Source organism: Zophobas morio, unplaced genomic scaffold (genome assembly GCF_036711695.1).
Source record: "Zophobas morio isolate AGI-343-1 ecotype UQ-CSIRO unplaced genomic scaffold, CSIRO_AGI_Zmor_V1 ptg000057l, whole genome shotgun sequence".
In the NCBI taxonomy this organism is placed as follows: domain Eukaryota; kingdom Metazoa; phylum Arthropoda; class Insecta; order Coleoptera; family Tenebrionidae; genus Zophobas; species Zophobas morio.
This window is the reverse complement of record NW_026972162.1, coordinates 1,091,450-1,110,061: the sequence shown is the minus strand read 5'-3', so window position 1 is coordinate 1,110,061 and position 18,612 is coordinate 1,091,450. Positions and strand designations below refer to the sequence as shown.

Sequence of the window (18,612 nt, the reverse complement as noted above, 5' to 3'; positions counted from 1 at the left end):
GAAATCTTGCAGATGTTTTAAACATATGATAAGCATAATAAATTTGTATTCAAAATATATTTACTTATCCCCTCCAAAAAATTGATGACGTCAGCCCAAAATTTTGCCAAATGAATCCTATCTAAAATGTCCAAAATAGGATGAGACTATACTTGTGATTTATCATTCCATTCATATTTTTTAGTTTTGCTTATAGGGGGTGTCTCAAAAAAATTAATCACTGAGTCAATTTATTTTATTGATTGAATCAAGAATTGCAAAACTGAATTTTGAAATATTGCAGACGTTTTGAAGTTACTGTTTGACATGGTGGGTTTTCAATCAAAATATATCTGTTTATCAAGCCCAAAAACTTGAAGACGTCATCTCAAGATTTTGCCGAATAAATCCTATCTAAAATGTGGAAAATATCATCAGTATATTTTCGTAATTTATCACTGCATTCATATTTTTTAGATTTGCTTTTACAGTGACTCAAAAAAATATATGGATCAGTCAATTTATTTTAGTGAATAACTCAAGAGTTGCAAAAATGAATACTTTGAGATCTTGCAGACGTTTTAAAGTTATTGTAAGCATGGTAAATTGTTAAGAATATTTATTTATTCCCCCCAAAAAATTGATGGAATGGCTCACTCGATTTTCGCAGATAATTTTGGGAATACAATACAGTTATTTTTAGTATTACACTGCACCAATCCAAGGTGGTATATCAACATGTTGATAGTAAATGTTGATTAGGTCATCACAAAATTGTGTGAAGAAAAGACTCAACTCGAAAATGCTGAATATGTTTCATTATACTTTTGGTGCGAAGGAAGTTCTGTCGAAACAACGTTCGATCAATTTTTTGACAATGGTTGATATAAATAAAACTCAGTAGATGCTCATACTCGAAATACGAAGTATCTACTCGAATATCAAATCAAAATATTTCTAGTTTTTCTAGATGATACTAATACTTCAGTAAGTAACAGTTGATGCTCAAGTAGCATCTCGATACAACAAAAAAGGACAACAGTGACAGTGTTCAACCATCAAGGCAAAAATCGAGTCACCAAAATATAAGTTAGTATGGGGTAGACACCTTGAGATGGGAATCTCTATGGCCAGTGTTAGAAAAAATGCACTGCACAATTTATGAATAAATAAAAGTTAATTACATGAAAAGTTTTCGATATTCCTGCTCCTAATGTGTTTTTCAAACTGAATGCACCTTTTGACGACGTTTCACATTCATGAAAGTCACCATGTTTAGTTAAAATTCACTCTTACAACGATCCTACTGGTTTTCTAAGCTACTTTACAGACAGCTCAGTTATTTGCCACGCCGATGCTCACATCTAGATTAAATGCTCGCAAAACGCGTAGATGTTCAGTTTGTGTCCGGGGAGATACAATGTTTCCCAGTAGGTACTCAGTACATAGATGCTCAGGTATATAAGAGTAATAAATAATGAAGTAGGTATTTCGTACTTCGAATATGAGTATCTACTCAGTTTTATTCATACCACCCAATGTCTCGCTTCAATGTTTGATTATGTTGATTATGAGCATAACGCTGATCAACTTGCATATCCGAATTACCCATGAAATAAATCAATGCGGTTTGCACCTGAGGTAGTTCGTCGCACATTTGATTCGTAGACCTATGTGAGGTTCTCGTCTTCTCGGCATTTTAATGAACTTCATAAAACGACACAGAATTATTTTCACAGTCAATCAAATCTGTAAATTTTGTCTTGAGAATTTTAAAATATTGAAAACTTCAAATTAAATCCTCGAATAACGGTAAAGTTTTAGGTTTTGTCAAAACCAACAAAGTGAATATAGGTAAATAGATTGGCAGATCAAAATGAATAAGAAACTTTCGCAATATGTAATTAAATTTAACCAAGACTTTTCTTAAAATAAACGACGTTTTTTTTTGTACGAAAAAACAAAGAACGATTTCAAATGCAATATATGTACTTTTCACAATCACACGGAAGAATTAGTTTTGTATGACACGTCAGTTAGACGACAGGTCCGTCAGAGACGCCAACTATTGACAGTAATTCGAAGTGGCGATTCCCATACAAAATGTTTAGAATTTTTTAATTTTTTACTGTTCTTTTAAGTTATCTTTATGTTTTTTATTTATAAAGCATCCCCGTAATATAAAAAATGTTTCAAATCGGTCAAGCCGTTTTTGAGTTTTAGTGTGACTAATAGGAACAGCAATTGATTTTTATTTTATAGATGATTAATAAATGGGGGTTGGTGGTGGAAAGGTGAAAATTTAGGGTTGTGTGTATTTTTTTATGTCAAATCTTAAAAAAATAAAAATAAAAAAATTTGTCAAAAAAATAGACAAAAATTTTTTAGGGTGGGCCACCCTTATCACTTAGGGGTTTAAAAAATAGTTTACAACCTATTGTCAGACCTACCGAATAGACATAAAAAATTTCATACAAATCGGTCTACCCATTTCGGAGAAGTTCGGTTACAAACATTGTGACGCGAGAATTTTATACATAATGCATTATTATTTTAGAACAAATTTCATTACCATAAAAAAGGTTATACTGACTCGACCTTAAAAGATAGACATGTGCTGTCGCGGACTTTTCTTTAGAACTTTTAGAGGGGAACAATTTCGTTATACATGATTTTTACGTAACTTTAACCGTTTAAGCAGCGTAAGCAACGGAAGCTGTCAAAGGAGGAATAATTTTCCCGTTTTTCCGAATTTTTACTTCCCGAGCGTAAGCAAAGGAAGTATTGTAATCGAGTCCGTCGGCCGACTCTCTACTTTTACGTTTTCTCGATCTTTCATGACCCCTAGAAGACGAGAAGAAATAGGTCTCCCATTTCCGTCTGTCTGTCCGTCTGTCCGTCCGTCTGTCCGTCCGTCTGTCCGTCTGTCGGTCTGCCGTCCCGGATTTTTATTAGACAGATAATCTCCGAAAGTACTCGACCGATTGTTGTGAAATTTTGTACTTATATTAAGAATATCATGTAGATGGTAAAACGCTAACCAAAATTTGTCTAATCATCCCCACCACTAATGCGATGACGTCACTTCAAAATTGTACATAGTAAATGGGTTTTCAATTGTATAAAATAACATAGTCCTACACATGTAGTTTACAACTCTGAATCGACTTTTCACCCGAAACGTCCAGATTTTTGGAAAAAAAATCAAAATTATAAAACAACATTTTGAAATTTAATTTTTAATCTGCTAACCAGAATGCTTTGAAATGTTGCAGATGTTTTAAGGCTATAAAGAGCATCATAAATCTTTAGTCAAAAAATATTTGCTTATCCCCTCCAAAAACTTGATGACGTCAGCTCAAAAGTTTGTGGAATAAATCATATCTAAAATGTACAAAATATGATGAGTCTGTACTTGTGATCTATCACTCCATTCATATTTTTTGGATTTGCATATACAGGGTGATTCAAGAAAATAAATGAAAGCGTAAATTTATTTTACTGATTTACTCAGGAACTACAAAACCGAATGGTTTGAAATCTTGCACATGTTTTAAGGTTATAAAGGGCATAATAAATGTTTAGTCAAAATATATTTGCTTATCCCCTCCAAAAACTTGATGACGTCAGCTCGAAAATTTGCCGAATAAATCATATCTAAAATGTACAAAATATGATCAGCCTGTACTTGTGATCTATCACTCCATTCATATTTTTTGGATTTGCATATACAGGGTGATTCAAGAAATTAAATGAAAGCGTAAATTTATTTTACTGATTTACTCAGGAACTACAAAACCGAATGCTTCGAAATCTTGAAGACATTTTAAAATTATCATAAGCATGGTAAATTTTTGATCAAAACGTATTTGGTCGTCCCCCCTAAAAAATTTATGATGTCACCACAAAATTTTGCTGAAAAAATCCTATCTAAAATGTACAAAATATGGTGAGTCTCTTCTTGTGATTTATCATTCCATTCAAATTTTTTCGATTTGCATATACAGGGTGACTCAAAAAAATTAATGAATGCGTAAATTTATTTTATTGATTTAATCAGGAACTACAAAACCGAATGCTTTGAAATCTTGCAGATGTTTTAAGGTTATAAAGAGCATAATAAATTTTTAGTCAAAATATATTTGGTTATCTTCTACAAAAAACTGATGACGTCGGCTCAAAAGTTTGCCGAATAAATCGTATCTAAAATGCACAAAATATGATGAGTCTGTACTTGTGATTTATCATTCCATTCATATTTTTGGATTTGCATATGCAGGGTGACTCAAAAAAATTAATGAAGGCGTGAATTTATTTTATCGATTTAATCAGGAATTACAAAACCGAATGCTTTGAAATCTTGGGAATATTTTAAAGTTATTATAAGCATGGTAAACTTTTGTTCAAAATGTATTTGTTCATCCCTCCTAAAAAAATTGATGACGTCACCCTTAAATTTTGCTGAATAAATCCTATCTAAAATGCAAAAAATATGATGAGTTTGTACTTGTGATTTATCATTCCATTCATATTTTTTAGATTTTCTTAAGAGGTGGTTCAAAAAAATTAATGAAGTCAATTTATTTTATTGATTAAATTAAAGGCAACACTTATTATTAGTATTACACCCCAACCAACCCAATTTGGTAGACACAAAATTTGTTAAAGGAAAAACTCGGTTGAAACATAAGGGTAGCACGCTTATTTACATCGACTTTAACATTACAGACCTGCATTTGTTTTATGCGTTCACTTGGTTCCGCGAATGTGAAATAGACATGTTTATAATCAAGCAATTGTGAATTTCACCGTCAAGAATTAAAATAAAACCCAATGTTTTATATAATAAGCGGAAGTCGAAGCAATAAAACCGACGGTCGTTTTGTTTACAGTTTCTCTGTTTGGCTCTCGCGTATGCTGTTACGCCTGTCATCTTAAATTAACAATGTTTATACATACACGATTTTCGGTTGCCTCTGATACGTAGGTATACGTGAGTAAATTGTTTCGTTATTTTATTGATTATTACAAATCAATATTCAAACGACCCAATTCATTTTCCCGAAAATTTGAGAATATAATAATTTTATTCTTAGTATTACACTACATCTATCCCAACTGATATACGTGTCCTTGCAAAAATGTTGATGACGTCATCGCAATTTTTTTTTAAATTCCCACTACAAAAATGTAATGAGAAAAAAAACACAATAGGCATGCAGTCGTCAAGTTTCCGATAGCGAGGGAAGTACTGTCTAAACTCTTTAGACCAATTTTTCATTGCTACTTCGCTCCTAATGATCGTAGCGTGATTTTATATAGCCTATATGTAGATATGATACATGGACTATCCAACACAAAAAGATTTTTTGAATTTGAACCAGTAGTTTCTGAGATTAGCGTGTTCAAATAAACAACAGCTTCAGCTTTATTATATAAGTATAGATTTGTTTATTATTTAAATAGGCAGCTGAAGGAAGACGCAGATTCTCGCTTGAGCGGTCTTCTGGCCGACCAAGGGGAAAAGGAGGAAGCGCATCGTCGGATTGGCAACAGTGTGGGCCGGTTTAATCGTCAAGAAGAAAGCTTCAAAAGCGAACTCGCCCAAATGAAACTCGAGAAAATCAATTTAGAGCAAAAAATGTCAGAGTTCATACAGAAACACCCAGAGGTGGAGACGGCCGCTGAACTACAGAACGAAATGTTGGCCAGGATAGAAGCCCAAAACCAAGTAAATAAAAGCCACCAAAACGTATATTTTTTTTTAACTTCGTGATCTCTTCGTTAGACCGACATCATGCAGAAGAAGTGTTCCCTCCTCGAAGAGGAGCTCAAGTCCCGCGCCAACCTGCTGGAGAAGACGTGCAAGATGCTGCAGTCGTGCTACCTGCAGCTGCGAGGACACGGCTTCGCCAGCGACTTGTTGCACCAGGAGTACCAGACCCTCGTCAATCACCTCCAAGGCAAGAGGAACATCACCTGGGACAGCCCCGTGGACTCCGGCCTGAGCTCGACGACGAGCACGTCGTCGACGGACGTGGAGCTGCGCCCCCCCAAGCGCAAGATCAACGACGAGAACGTGAACGGGCTGAACTCCACGTTCGTCATGGAGCCCCCGAAGCCCAAAGTGAAAGTGTGCGCGGAAGAACTTATGGCCAAAGGTGGGATCGAGTTTCTAAATGCCGTAATAACCGAAATTTTCTACGGTGTCGTTTTCAATTTATTTGGCGAAAGAAATTATTAGTGTGTGACTTGTATATAAGTGGAGTCATTAAAGCATTTCGCTGATTGGGGTTTTTGTTTGGTTTCAGTGTACAAGACGCCTAACGCGATTAAAAAGAGAAGGGAGATTTTCAATGCGATGAAGGAAAAGAGGGCCGTGTCGGCGACGAGGCAGAGAGGGGCAGGTGAGAGAAGCAGAAAGTAGTTTGGAGGTGTGCATGGGAGCTGTGCCGCAAAGAATTTATTGTATTTATTTATTTATTGATTTTAATGGAAAGTTGGTCAAGGTTCGCCGTAAAGTTTCCTATTTTCGAGTCTTATTCTACAGTTTAGTTTTAAATAAATGATTAGAATGAATTGCCGAATTTGTAGAAAATTTGTTGTTTGTGAGTGTCGTATAACATACTAAACAAGATGACTTTGACCCTTCTTGGCATCAGCCATTGTGCTTCTAATACCTGCCAATATCCGACGAAAGCGGAATTACTTGCCGGTTGTGAGTGCCGCTTTCTCAATCGAACTAGAAAGTAAAACGAGTCGCGAACGCCCCTTGTGTGTCCGCTACACTCCAGTAACAACCGGGGTACTTGATTGATTTTGCTAACCTTAAAAATTCTACTACAACTTTCATGACCTCTAGAGTACAAAAATGTGGTTTCCCGTTTTCATCTATCTGTCTATCCCCTCTCAAAAAATCTATGACGTCATCTCAAAATTTTTTTAATAAATCGTCTCTGAAGTATGCAAAATATTTTGTCTCTATACTTGTGGTAAATCGTTTTCTTTAATTTTTCAATTTTTCCATTTTTAAATGTTCCTGTTTCATAAGTTTCCGTTTTTTCAATTTTAATTTATTTCAATTTTTGATTTTTCGTTCCTCAATTTTTCAAGTTCTTGATTTTTATTTTTATTTTCCCGATGTTTAAATTTTTGTGTGTTCGTTTCTTTCGATTTTATAATTTTTCGTTTATTTAAATTTTAAATATTTGATTTTGCAATTGTTGGATTTTCATTTTTTCGATCAGAATCGTCAAAACAAGTTGTAGTATGCCTCAGAATTAACAAAATTCGACAAAAATAAGATTTCTAGCTAGAATTTGATGGTTTCTTTTGTGTTTTCGAGTCCGTTGGGTGCTGGAAATGCTGGAAAACACAAAAAATGCTTGAAAAGTAACATTTTTGAAGTTTTTAACGAACCTCTTGGATGTACAAAGGATGAAAGTATGGAAAATTGACTCAATCGTCTCCTTTTCCCAAAATGTCATGTCGAGCATAATCGTCAAAACAAATCAAAAGATACTTCATATTTTTTCAAGTTCTTGATTTCAGATTTTTAGATTTTTGAAAGTTTTCATTTTATGCTGTTCGTTTTTTCATTTTTGAATTTTACCATTTTGCAATTTTTCATTTTTTTTTTTAATTCCTAAAACTGCAAAAAATGGAAAAGTTGCAGTTGGAAAAAAAATAAATCGAAACGAAAATTGGGAAAATCCAAAAATTGTAAAATCCAAAATTCTAAAATCTTAAAATTGAAAATTTTCACATTAAAAACCAACAATCAAAACTCTGAAAAACCGAAAAATTGAAAAAATAAAGTTAATAAAAACCGAAACGAAAAACTACAATTTGAAAAATTGAATAAATGAAAGAAAATAAAAAATTCAAAACCACATCGAAAAATTACAAAATCTGAACTTAAAACATCTAAAATTTGGGAAAACTGAAAAACTGAAAAATTGTAAATCGAAAAATTGAAGAAATGAAATATTGAAAATGAAAAAAATAATAATTATAAAACTGGATAATTGAAATGTCGAAAATTTAAAAATGCAAAATCGAAAAATTGAGAACTCGAATAAATGAAACAGTTTTAGAGAAAGCAAAATTATGAAATGAGAACATTGAAAAACCGAGGAATTAAATAAATAAAAAATTGAAAACTCGATAAACCCAAGTCGAAAAATTACCAAATCTAAAAATTGAAACATTTCAAAGTTGGAAAATCGAAAAACTGAAAAATTTAAAAATGAAAACTGGAAGAATTACATATCCTAAAATTGAATTAAAAACTAAAAAAATTATAAAATCGGATCAAGAAAAATCGAACATTTGAAGAAATTAGAAAATGAACAATCGAAAAATTGGAAAATTTAAAATCGAAAAATTGAAAAATAGAATAAAAAGTGGGAAAATTCAACAACTGAAGAATTGAAAAATCCAAAAATGGAAAATTTCACATTGAAAAAATGAAAAATTGTGAAATCAGATCATAAAAAATCAAAAATTTGAACAAATTAGAAAATGAACAATCGAAAAATTGAAAGATCGAATAAATGAAAGAGTTTGAGAATCTAAAAAAAAGTGGGAAAATTCAACAATCGAAGAATTGAAAAATTTCATATTGAAAAAAAAAAAAAGAAAAATTATGAAATCAGAACATTGAAAAACCGAAAAAATGAATAAATAAAGAAAATAAAAAATTGAAAGCTCGAGAAACTCAAATCGAAAAACTGAAAAATTTAGAAAACTGGAAAAATTATATATCCTGAAATTGAAATAAATCGGAAAATTCAAGAAATGAATTATTGAAAATGGAAAAATAAAAAAGTACAAAATCGGATCATGAAAAATCGAATAAATGAACAAGTTTCAGAATCCAATAAAAAGAAGTGGAAACATTCAACAATCGAAGAATTAAAAAATTTCACACTGAAAAAAAGAAAAGTTATGAATTCAGCACATTAAAAAACCGAAAAATTGAATAAATACATAAATAAAGAAAATAACAAATTGAAAACTCGAGAAACTTAAATCGAAAAATTACAAAATCTAAAAATTGAAACATCAGCTAAAAGTTGGAAAATCGAAAAACTGAAAAATTTAAAAATTAAAACTGGAAGAGTTACATATCCTAAAATTGAACTGAAAAAATTGAAAAATTTCAAATTGAAAAATTGAACAAGTGAAATATTGAAAATTAATAACATAAAAAATTATAAAATCTAAACATTGGATTATCGAAAATTTAAAGAAATTAGAAATGATTGAAGAGTGGAAAAATTGGGAAATTTAAAATCGAAGAATTGAATTCTCGAATAAATGAAACAGTTTTAGAATCCAATAAAAAATGTAGGAAAATTAAATCGGAGAACTGAAAAATCCAAAAATCCACATCGAAAAACAGAAAAAGCAGAACATTGAAGAACCAAAAAATTGAATAAATAAAGAAAATAAAAAATTAAAAACTCGAGAAACTCACATCGAAAAATTACAAAATCTAAAAACTGAAACATCTAAAAGATGGAAAATCGAAAAACTAAAAAATTTAAAAATGAAAACTGGAAGAGTTACATATCCCAAAATTGAATTGAAAAATTGTAAATCGAAAACTTGAAAAATATAAAATCGGATCATTGAAAAATCAAAAATTTAAAATCGGAAAATTGAAAAATCGAACAAATAAAACAGTTATAGAATCCAATAAAAAAAAAGTCGGAAAATTCAAGAATCCAAAAATTGAAAAATTTCATATTGTAAAAAGAAAACTTATAAAATGAGAACATTGAAAAACCGAAAAATTTAATAAATACAGAAAATAATAATCAGTTGAAAACTCGATGAACTCAAATCGAAAAATTACAAAATCTAAAACTAAAAAATTGAAAAATTCTAAATCGAAAAATTGAAGAAAGGAAATATTGAAAGTGAAAAAGTAAAAAATATAAAATCGAATCATTGAAAAATCGAAAATTTAAAGAAATTAGAAAATGAAGAATTGAGAAATCGAAGAATTCAAAAATTTCACAATGAAAAACGAAAAATTATGAAACCAGGACATTGAAAACCCGAAAAATTTCAACTCAAAAAATTGAAAACTCTATAAACTCAAAAATTACGAAATTTAAAAATTGAAACATTACTAAAAGTCGGAAAATCGAAAAACTGAAAAATTGAAAAATTCTAAATCGGAAAATTGAAAAAATGAAATACATATTGAAAATAAAAAAATAAATAATTATAAAATCGGAACATTGGATTATAGAAAATTTAGTGAAATTAGAAATTGAAGAATCGAAAAATTGAGACATTTAAAATCGAAAAATTGAAAATTCGAATAAATAAAAATCTAATAAAAAGTAGGAAAATTCAAAAATCGAGAAATTGAAAAATCCAAAAATGCGAAAAATTTCACATCGAAAAAAAGGAAAATTATGAAATCAGAACATTCGATTATCGAAAATTTAAAGAAATTAGAAATTGGAGAATCGAAAAATTGAAAATTTTCACATTGAAAAAAAAAAATTATTGAATCGAGATATTGAAAAACCGAAAGATTCAATAAAGAAAATGCAGAATTGAAAACTCGAAAAACCCAAATCGAAAAATTGAAACAAACAAGTTGGAAAATAAAAAACTGAAAAATTTAAAGCTAAAAACTATAAAAGTTACATACCCTAAAATTGAACTGAAAAACTGAAGAATTCTAAATCGAAAAAATAAAATCGGAAAATTGAAAAATGGAATATATGAATACCAATCAAAAAAAAATATTGAAATTAAATAGTCAAAGAATTGAAAAATCCAAAAATTGATCATTTTCACATTGAAAAAAAGAAAAATAATGAAATCAGGACATTGAAAAACCAAAAAATTGAATAAATAGAAAAAATAAAAAATTGAAAACTCGGGAAACTCCAATTGAAAAATTACAGAATCTAAAAATTTAAACATCTACTAAAAGTTGGGAAATCGAAACACTGAAAAATTTAAAAATGAGAACTGAAGAAATAAATGAAAAAGTTTTAGAATCCAATAAAAAAAAGTATGAAAATTAAAAAATCGGCGAATTGAAAAACCCAAAAGATGTGAAAAATTTCACTTCGAATAAAGAAAAATTATGAAATCAGAGCATTGAAGAACCGATAAATTAAATAAATAAAAAAAAAAACAAAAATTGAAAACTCGAAAAATTCGCATTGAAAAATTACAAAATCTAAAAGTTGGAAAATCGAAAAATTGAAAAATTTGAAAATGAAAACTGGAAGATATATCGTAAAATTAAATTAAAAATTGAAAAATCGAAAAACTGAAGAAATGAAATTGAAAATGAAAAAACACAAAATTATAAAATCAGATCATTGAAAAGTCGAAAATTTGAAAAAGTTTTAGAATCAAATAAAAAAAGTAGGAAAATAAGAAAATTGAAGAATTGAAAAATCAAAAAATTGAAAAATTTTACATTAAAAAAAAATTAACTCAGGACATTGAAAAACCGAAAAATTGAATAAATAAAGAAAATAAAAAATTGAAAACTCGAAAAACTAAAAAATTACAAAATCTAAACATTGAAACATCTAAAAGTGGAAAATCGATAAACTGAAAATTTTTAAAATGAAAACTAGAAGAGTTTACATATCCTAAAATTAAACTAAAAAAATAAAAAATTGTAAATCGACAAATTGAAGAAACGAAATATTCAGTATGAGAAAACAAAAAATATAAAATCGGATCATTGAAAAATAAAAAATTTGAAGAAATTAAAAATCGAAAAACTGAAGAATTTAAAATCGAAAAATTGAAAAATCGAACAAATAAAACAGCTATAGAATCCAATAAAAAGTAGGAAAATTCAAAAATCGAAGAATTAAAAAAACAAAAATTGAAAAATTTCATATTAAAAAAAGAAAACTTATGAAATCAGAACATTGAAAAACCGAAAAATTGAAAAAATGCAGAAAATAATCAATTGAAACTCGATGAACTCAAATCGAAAAATTGCAATCTAAAACTGAAACATCTACAAGATGGAAAATCGAAAAACTGAAAAATTGAAAAATTCTAAATGGAAAAATTGAAGAAAGGAAATATGGAAAATGAAAAAATAAAAAATATAAAATCGAATAATTGAAAAATCGAAAATGTAAAGAACTGAGAAATCGATGAATTCAACTGAAAATTTTCACAATGAAAAAAGAAAAATTATGAAACCAGGACATTGAAAAACCGAAAAATTGAATAAATGAAGAAAACAAAAAATTGAAAACTCGAGAAACTCCAATAGAAAAATTACAGAATCTAAAAATTGAAACATCTACTAAAAGTTGGAAAATCGAAGAACTGGAAATTTTCACAATGAAAAAAGAAAATTTATGAAACCAGGACATTGCAAAACAGAAAAATTGAATATAAAAAATTGAAAACTCGAAAAACTCAAAAGTTACAAAATCTAAAAATTGAAACATTACTAAAAGTCGGAAAATCGAAAAACTGAAAAATTGAAAAATTCTAAATCGGAAAATTGAAAAAATGAAACATTGGATTATAGAAAATTTAGTGAAATTAGAAATAGAAGAATCGAAAAATTGAGACATTTAAAATCGAAAAATTGAAAATTCGAATAAATAAAAATCTAATAAAAAGTAGGAAAATTCAAAAATCGGGAAATTGAAAAATCCAAAAATGCGAAAAATTTCACATCGAAAAAAAGGAAAATTATGAAATCAGAACATTGGATTATCGAAAATTTAAAGAAATTAGAAATTGAAGAATCGAAAAATTGAAAAATCGAATAAAAGAAAAAGTTTTATAATCCAATAAAAAAAAGTCGGAAGATTAAAAAATTGAATTAAAATCCAAAAATTGAAAATATTCACATTGAAAAAAAGAAAAATTATTAAATCGGGATATTGAAAAAACGAAAGATTGAATAAAGAAAATGAAAAATTGAAAACTCGAGAAACCCAAATCGAAAAATTGAAACATCTAAATTAATATAATTTAATTTAAACTATAAATGTTACATATCCTAAAATTGAACTGAAGAACTGAAAAATTCTAAATCGAAAAATTGAAGAAAGAAATAGTGAAAATGAAAAAAAAATAAAATCGGAAGATTGAAAAATCGAATAAATGAATACCAATTAATAAAAAATATATGTATTGAAATTAAATAATCTAAGAATTGAAAAATCCAAAAATTGAACATTTTCACATTGAAAAAAAGAAAAATAATGAAATCAGGACATTGAAAAAACAAAAAATTGAATGAATAAATAAAGAAAATAAAAAATTGAAAACTCGAGAAACTCCAATTGAAAAATTACAGAATCTAAAAATTGAAACATCTACTGAAAGTTGTAAAATCGAAAAACTGAAAAATTTTAAAATGAAAACTGAAGAAATAAATGAAAAAGTTTTAGAATCCAATAAAAAAAAGTAGGAAAATTCAAAAATCGGGGAATTGAAAAATCCAAAAAATGTTAAAAATTTCACTTCGAAAAAAGAAAAATTATGAAATCAGAACATTGAAGAACCGATAAATTGAATAAATAAAAAAAAAACAAGCATTGAAAACTCGAGAAATTCACATCGAAAAATTACAAAATCTAAAAATTGAAACATCTAAAAGTTGGAAAATCGAAAAACTAAAAAATTTCAAAATGAAAACTGGAAGACATATATCGCAAAATTGAATTAAAAATTGAAAACTGAAGAAATAAATGAAAAAGTTTTAGAATCCAATAAAAAAAAGTAGGAAAATTCAAAAAGGGGGGAATTGAAAAATTCAAAAATGTGAAAAATTTCACTTCGACAAAAGAAAAATTATGAAATCAGAACATTGAAGAACCGATAAATTGAATAAATAAAAAAAAACAAGCATTGAAAACTCGAGAAATTCACATCGAAAAATTAAAAAATCTAAAAATTGAAACATCTAAAAGTTGGAAAATCGAAAAACTAAAAAATTTCAAAATGAAAACTGGAAGACATATATCGCAAAATTGAATTAAAAATTGAAAACTGAAGAAATAAATGAAAAAGTTTTAGAATCCAATAAAAAAAAGTAGGAAAATTTAAAAATCGGGGAATTGAAAAATCCAAAAAAATGTGAAAAATTTCACTTCGAAAAAAGAAAAATTATGAAATCAGAACATTGAAGAACCGATAAATTGAATAAATAAAAAAAAAACATTGAAAACTCGAGAAATTCACATCGAAAAATTACAAAATCAAAAAATTGAAAAATCTAAAAGTTGGAAAATCGGAACACTAAAAAATTTGAAAATGAAAACTGGAAGACATATATCGCAAAATTGAATTAAAAATTGAAAACTGAAGAAATAAATGAAAAAGTTTTAGAATCCAATTAAAAAAAGTAGGAAAATTCAAAAATCGGGGAATTGAAAAATCCAAAAATGTGAAAAATTTCACTTCGACAAAAGAAAAGTTATGAAATCAGAACATTGAAGAACCGATAAATTGAATAAATAAAAAAAACAAGCATTGAAAACTCGAGAAATTCACATCGAAAAATTACAAAATCTAAAAATTGAAACATCTAAAAGTTGGAAAATCGAAAAACTAAAAAATTTCAAAATGAAAACTGGAAGACATATATCGCAAAATTGAATTAAAAATTGAAAACTGAAGAAATAAATGAAAAAGTTTTAGAATCCAATAAAAAAAAGTAGGAAAATTCAAAAAGGGGGGAATTGAAAAATCCAAAAATGTGAAAAATTTCACTTCGACAAAAGAAAAATTATGAAATCAGAACATTGAAGAACCGATAAATTGAATAAATAAAAAAAAACAAGCATTGAAAACTCGAGAAATTCACATCGAAAAATTAAAAAATCTAAAAATTGAAACATCTAAAAGTTGGAAAATCGAAAAACTAAAAAATTTCAAAATGAAAACTGGAAGACATATATCGCAAAATTGAATTAAAAATTGAAAACTGAAGAAATAAATGAAAAAGTTTTAGAATCCAATAAAAAAAAGTAGGAAAATTCAAAAAGGGGGGAATTGAAAAATCCAAAAATGTGAAAAATTTCACTTCGACAAAAGAAAAATTATGAAATCAGAACATTGAAGAACCGATAAATTGAATAAATAAAAAAAAACAAGCATTGAAAACTCGAGAAATTCACATCGAAAAATTAAAAAATCTAAAAATTGAAACATCTAAAAGTTGGAAAATCGAAAAACTAAAAAATTTCAAAATGAAAACTGGAAGACATATATCGCAAAATTGAATTAAAAATTGAAAACTGAAGAAATAAATGAAAAAGTTTTAGAATCCAATAAAAAAAAGTAGGAAAATTTAAAAATCGGGGAATTGAAAAATCCAAAAAAATGTGAAAAATTTCACTTCGAAAAAAGAAAAATTATGAAATCAGAACATTGAAGAACCGATAAATTGAATAAATAAAAAAAAAACATTGAAAACTCGAGAAATTCACATCGAAAAATTACAAAATCAAAAAATTGAAAAATCTAAAAGTTGGAAAATCGGAACACTAAAAAATTTGAAAATGAAAACTGGAAGACATATATCGCAAAATTGAATTAAAAATTGAAAACTGAAGAAATAAATGAAAAAGTTTTAGAATCCAATTAAAAAAAGTAGGAAAATTCAAAAATCGGGGAATTGAAAAATCCAAAAATGTGAAAAATTTCACTTCGACAAAAGAAAAGTTATGAAATCAGAACATTGAAGAACCGATAAATTGAATAAATAAAAAAAACAAGCATTGAAAACTCGAGAAATTCACATCGAAAAATTACAAAATCTAAAAATTGAAACATCTAAAAGTTGGAAAATCGAAAAACTAAAAAATTTCAAAATGAAAACTGGAAGACATATATCGCAAAATTGAATTAAAAATTGAAAACTGAAGAAATAAATGAAAAAGTTTTAGAATCCAATTAAAAAAAGTAGGAAAATTCAAAAATCGGGGAATTGAAAAATCCAAAAAATGTGAAAAATTTCACTTCGAAAAAAGAAAAATTATGAAATCAGAACATTGAAGAATCGATAAATCGAATAAATAAAAAAAAACAAACATTAAAAGCTCGAGCAATTCACGTCGAAAAATTACAAAATCTAAAAATTGAAACATCTAAAAGTTGGAAAATCGAAAAACTAAAAAATTTGAAAATGAAAACTGGAAGATATATCGTAAAATTAAATTAAAAATTGAAAAATCGAAAAACTGAAGAAATGAAATTGAAAATGAAAAACACAAAATTATAAAATCAGATCATTGAAAAGTCGAAAATTTGAAAAAGTTTTAGAATCAAATAAAAAAAGTAGGAAAATAAGAAAATTGAAGAATTGAAAAATCAAAAAATTGAAAAATTTTACATTAAAAAAAAATTAAATCAGGACATTGAAAAACCGAAAAATTAAATAAATAAAGAAAATATGTAATAATTGAAAACTGGATGAACTCAAATCGAAAAATTACAAAATCTTAAAATTGAAACATTCTAAAAGTTGGATAATCGAAAAAAAAATTAAAAATGGAAATTGGAAGAATTACATATCTCAAAATTGAAAAATTGTAAATCGAAAAATTGAAATATTGGAAATGAAAAATAAAAAATTACAAAAGTGGAACATGGGAAAATCGGAAATTTGAAAAAAAAAATCTAAGAATCCAACAATTGCAAACTCGAATAAACGAAAAAGTTTTAAAATCCAATAAAAAAAGTAGCAAAATTCAAAAATCTAAGAATTGGGAAAGCCAAAGATTGAAAACTCGAGAAACTCAAATCGAAAATTTGCAAAATTTAAAAATTGAAAAAAGTTAAAAAAAAACTGCGAAAATTTACGCCACTAGTTTTGTCTCTATAATGGTTTTCAGAAAACAAGGTCGCAAAAAAATTTCAAACAGCGAAAAATGTTGGTTGATTCCATATTTACTTTAGAAAAGCAAAAATTCCAATTTTTAAGTAAAAAATTTCAGTGTGATATTTGTCTGGGTATTTTGTTACCTTCAGTTTCTGCTCCTCTCTTTCGTTTAATTTATCTTCAAGATCGCGGTGCGTTGACCTATCCGAGTTATCAGTCGGTAAGTATTTTCACACTTAATACAAAATCCAATTTTTGTCTATAGTACCTAATTACAAGCACAAGATTTCTGAAGTTATTGAAATTTTAATGAATTTTCCATGTTCCGTTAGTTTATTTTTCTTTTTATGCTTGTATTTTTACACTTTGTTATTTCGATTATGTAAATACATCATTTTTTTCTAATTTTATAAAATTTCATTACTTTCATAATTTTGTGTTATCTAGGAACATAATAGCCAATTTTGTTGGAAAGGTTTAAGCAATGACGTTCGCTACTCGTTTTACTTTTTAGTTGCCAATTTTTATTGTTAAATCAACTCAGTTTCACACTCATGGTAATCTAAACTACTGCTTTATTAACAACTAAATTACACATTATGAATTAAAATTAAAACTAAACCTCGTTGACACTGTTGCAGGTGGCGACAACAGGCCTGTGGGCAGGCCCGAGCCGCTGAAGAAACGCCCCGCCTTCAGGACGTAACTCGCCCTCCGTTGTAATTTACAGAATATTATAATTACCCTTAAATATTTTATTACTTAGATTTAAAACAGTTTGTACAGAAATTACCTTATACTCTACAAAAATTGAAAGCTTAACCTACCCGACGGTTAAGCTGCGTGAAATAGTTTATAGCTCTTGCGACAGTATTCTCCGCGGCGGACTCGTCGAAATGTTCTCGGGCGAGCACCACCGGCGTCAGCCGCACCCGCGCCAGCACCACCAGCAGCCCCACGATTATCACTGAGAACACCACGGCACTACCCAGGAACACCAGGGGCATGAGGAAGAAGTGCGGCATGGCCGGAGGACCCGCGTGCGTCTCGATGATTTCGCAGTGGTGGTGTGGATGCGCCATTCTTGTATTATTTGTATTTTAAATTTATATTATGTTTTATAGAGATAACACTTTATTTATGCATTGACTGAGTGTGTTGTTTATGAGAAAAATAAAGATTGCTTGCTTTCGGTGGGCTTATTTATGAACTCGGATATGGTCTGGTGGCACGGGCGTCAATCAAGTGCTCGCGAGCCGGGATTTGATGGGTGAGCACATTGTGTGGCGGGTTGACATGAAGGGAGGGTCAGTGGGGCGTTGGGTTTATTGTGGAGGTACCGCAAAGCGGAGTAACTGTGGTTGTAATTAAAAATTTACAGAGTATTCTTATAAATTAAAATAAAAAAAAACTGGAGAACATCTTGTGCTACGTGATTTATAAAATTTGTAGTGACATATTTGACACGTGTTTTTTCGTGGTACTCTTTTTTCTGGGTAAAACAATGGTCAAGTTATCGATTGTATGGTACTTTTGTGTAGATCCAAATTTTGCTGTTTTGTTATCTTTAAAAATTAATACTCCGTCGATTACATATTACATACAGTATACATATAATTTTCAGTCTTACTTGCCGAAATGACGATTTTAATAATCTCAATGAAGTCTTTAATCAGTACTTCTCTGGTAAAAAAATATGCAATAGGTTGCTTTCATTTTCGTCTAATTCTCGTGATTATATGTTAATCTTGTTAACCAGCATTTTAAGATTATTT

General features: G+C 28.4%; 1 protein-coding gene across 1 annotated transcript in view; it reads left to right on the top strand.

Annotated features, from left to right (window-relative positions):
- LOC135143022 (kinesin-like protein KIF18A) overlaps positions 1 to 18,029 on the top strand; it is a 28,471-nt gene extending 10,442 nt beyond the window's left edge. The window contains exons 4-7 of the mRNA XM_064074847.1: positions 5,446 to 5,710; positions 5,768 to 6,140; positions 6,291 to 6,386; positions 17,479 to 18,029. Coding sequence (XP_063930917.1) covers positions 5,446 to 5,710; positions 5,768 to 6,140; positions 6,291 to 6,386; positions 17,479 to 17,543 — 799 coding nt within the window. The 3' untranslated portion in view covers positions 17,544 to 18,029. The remainder of the gene's footprint in view (positions 1 to 5,445; positions 5,711 to 5,767; positions 6,141 to 6,290; positions 6,387 to 17,478) is intronic.
- The last annotated feature ends 583 nt before the right edge of the window (positions 18,030 to 18,612 follow it).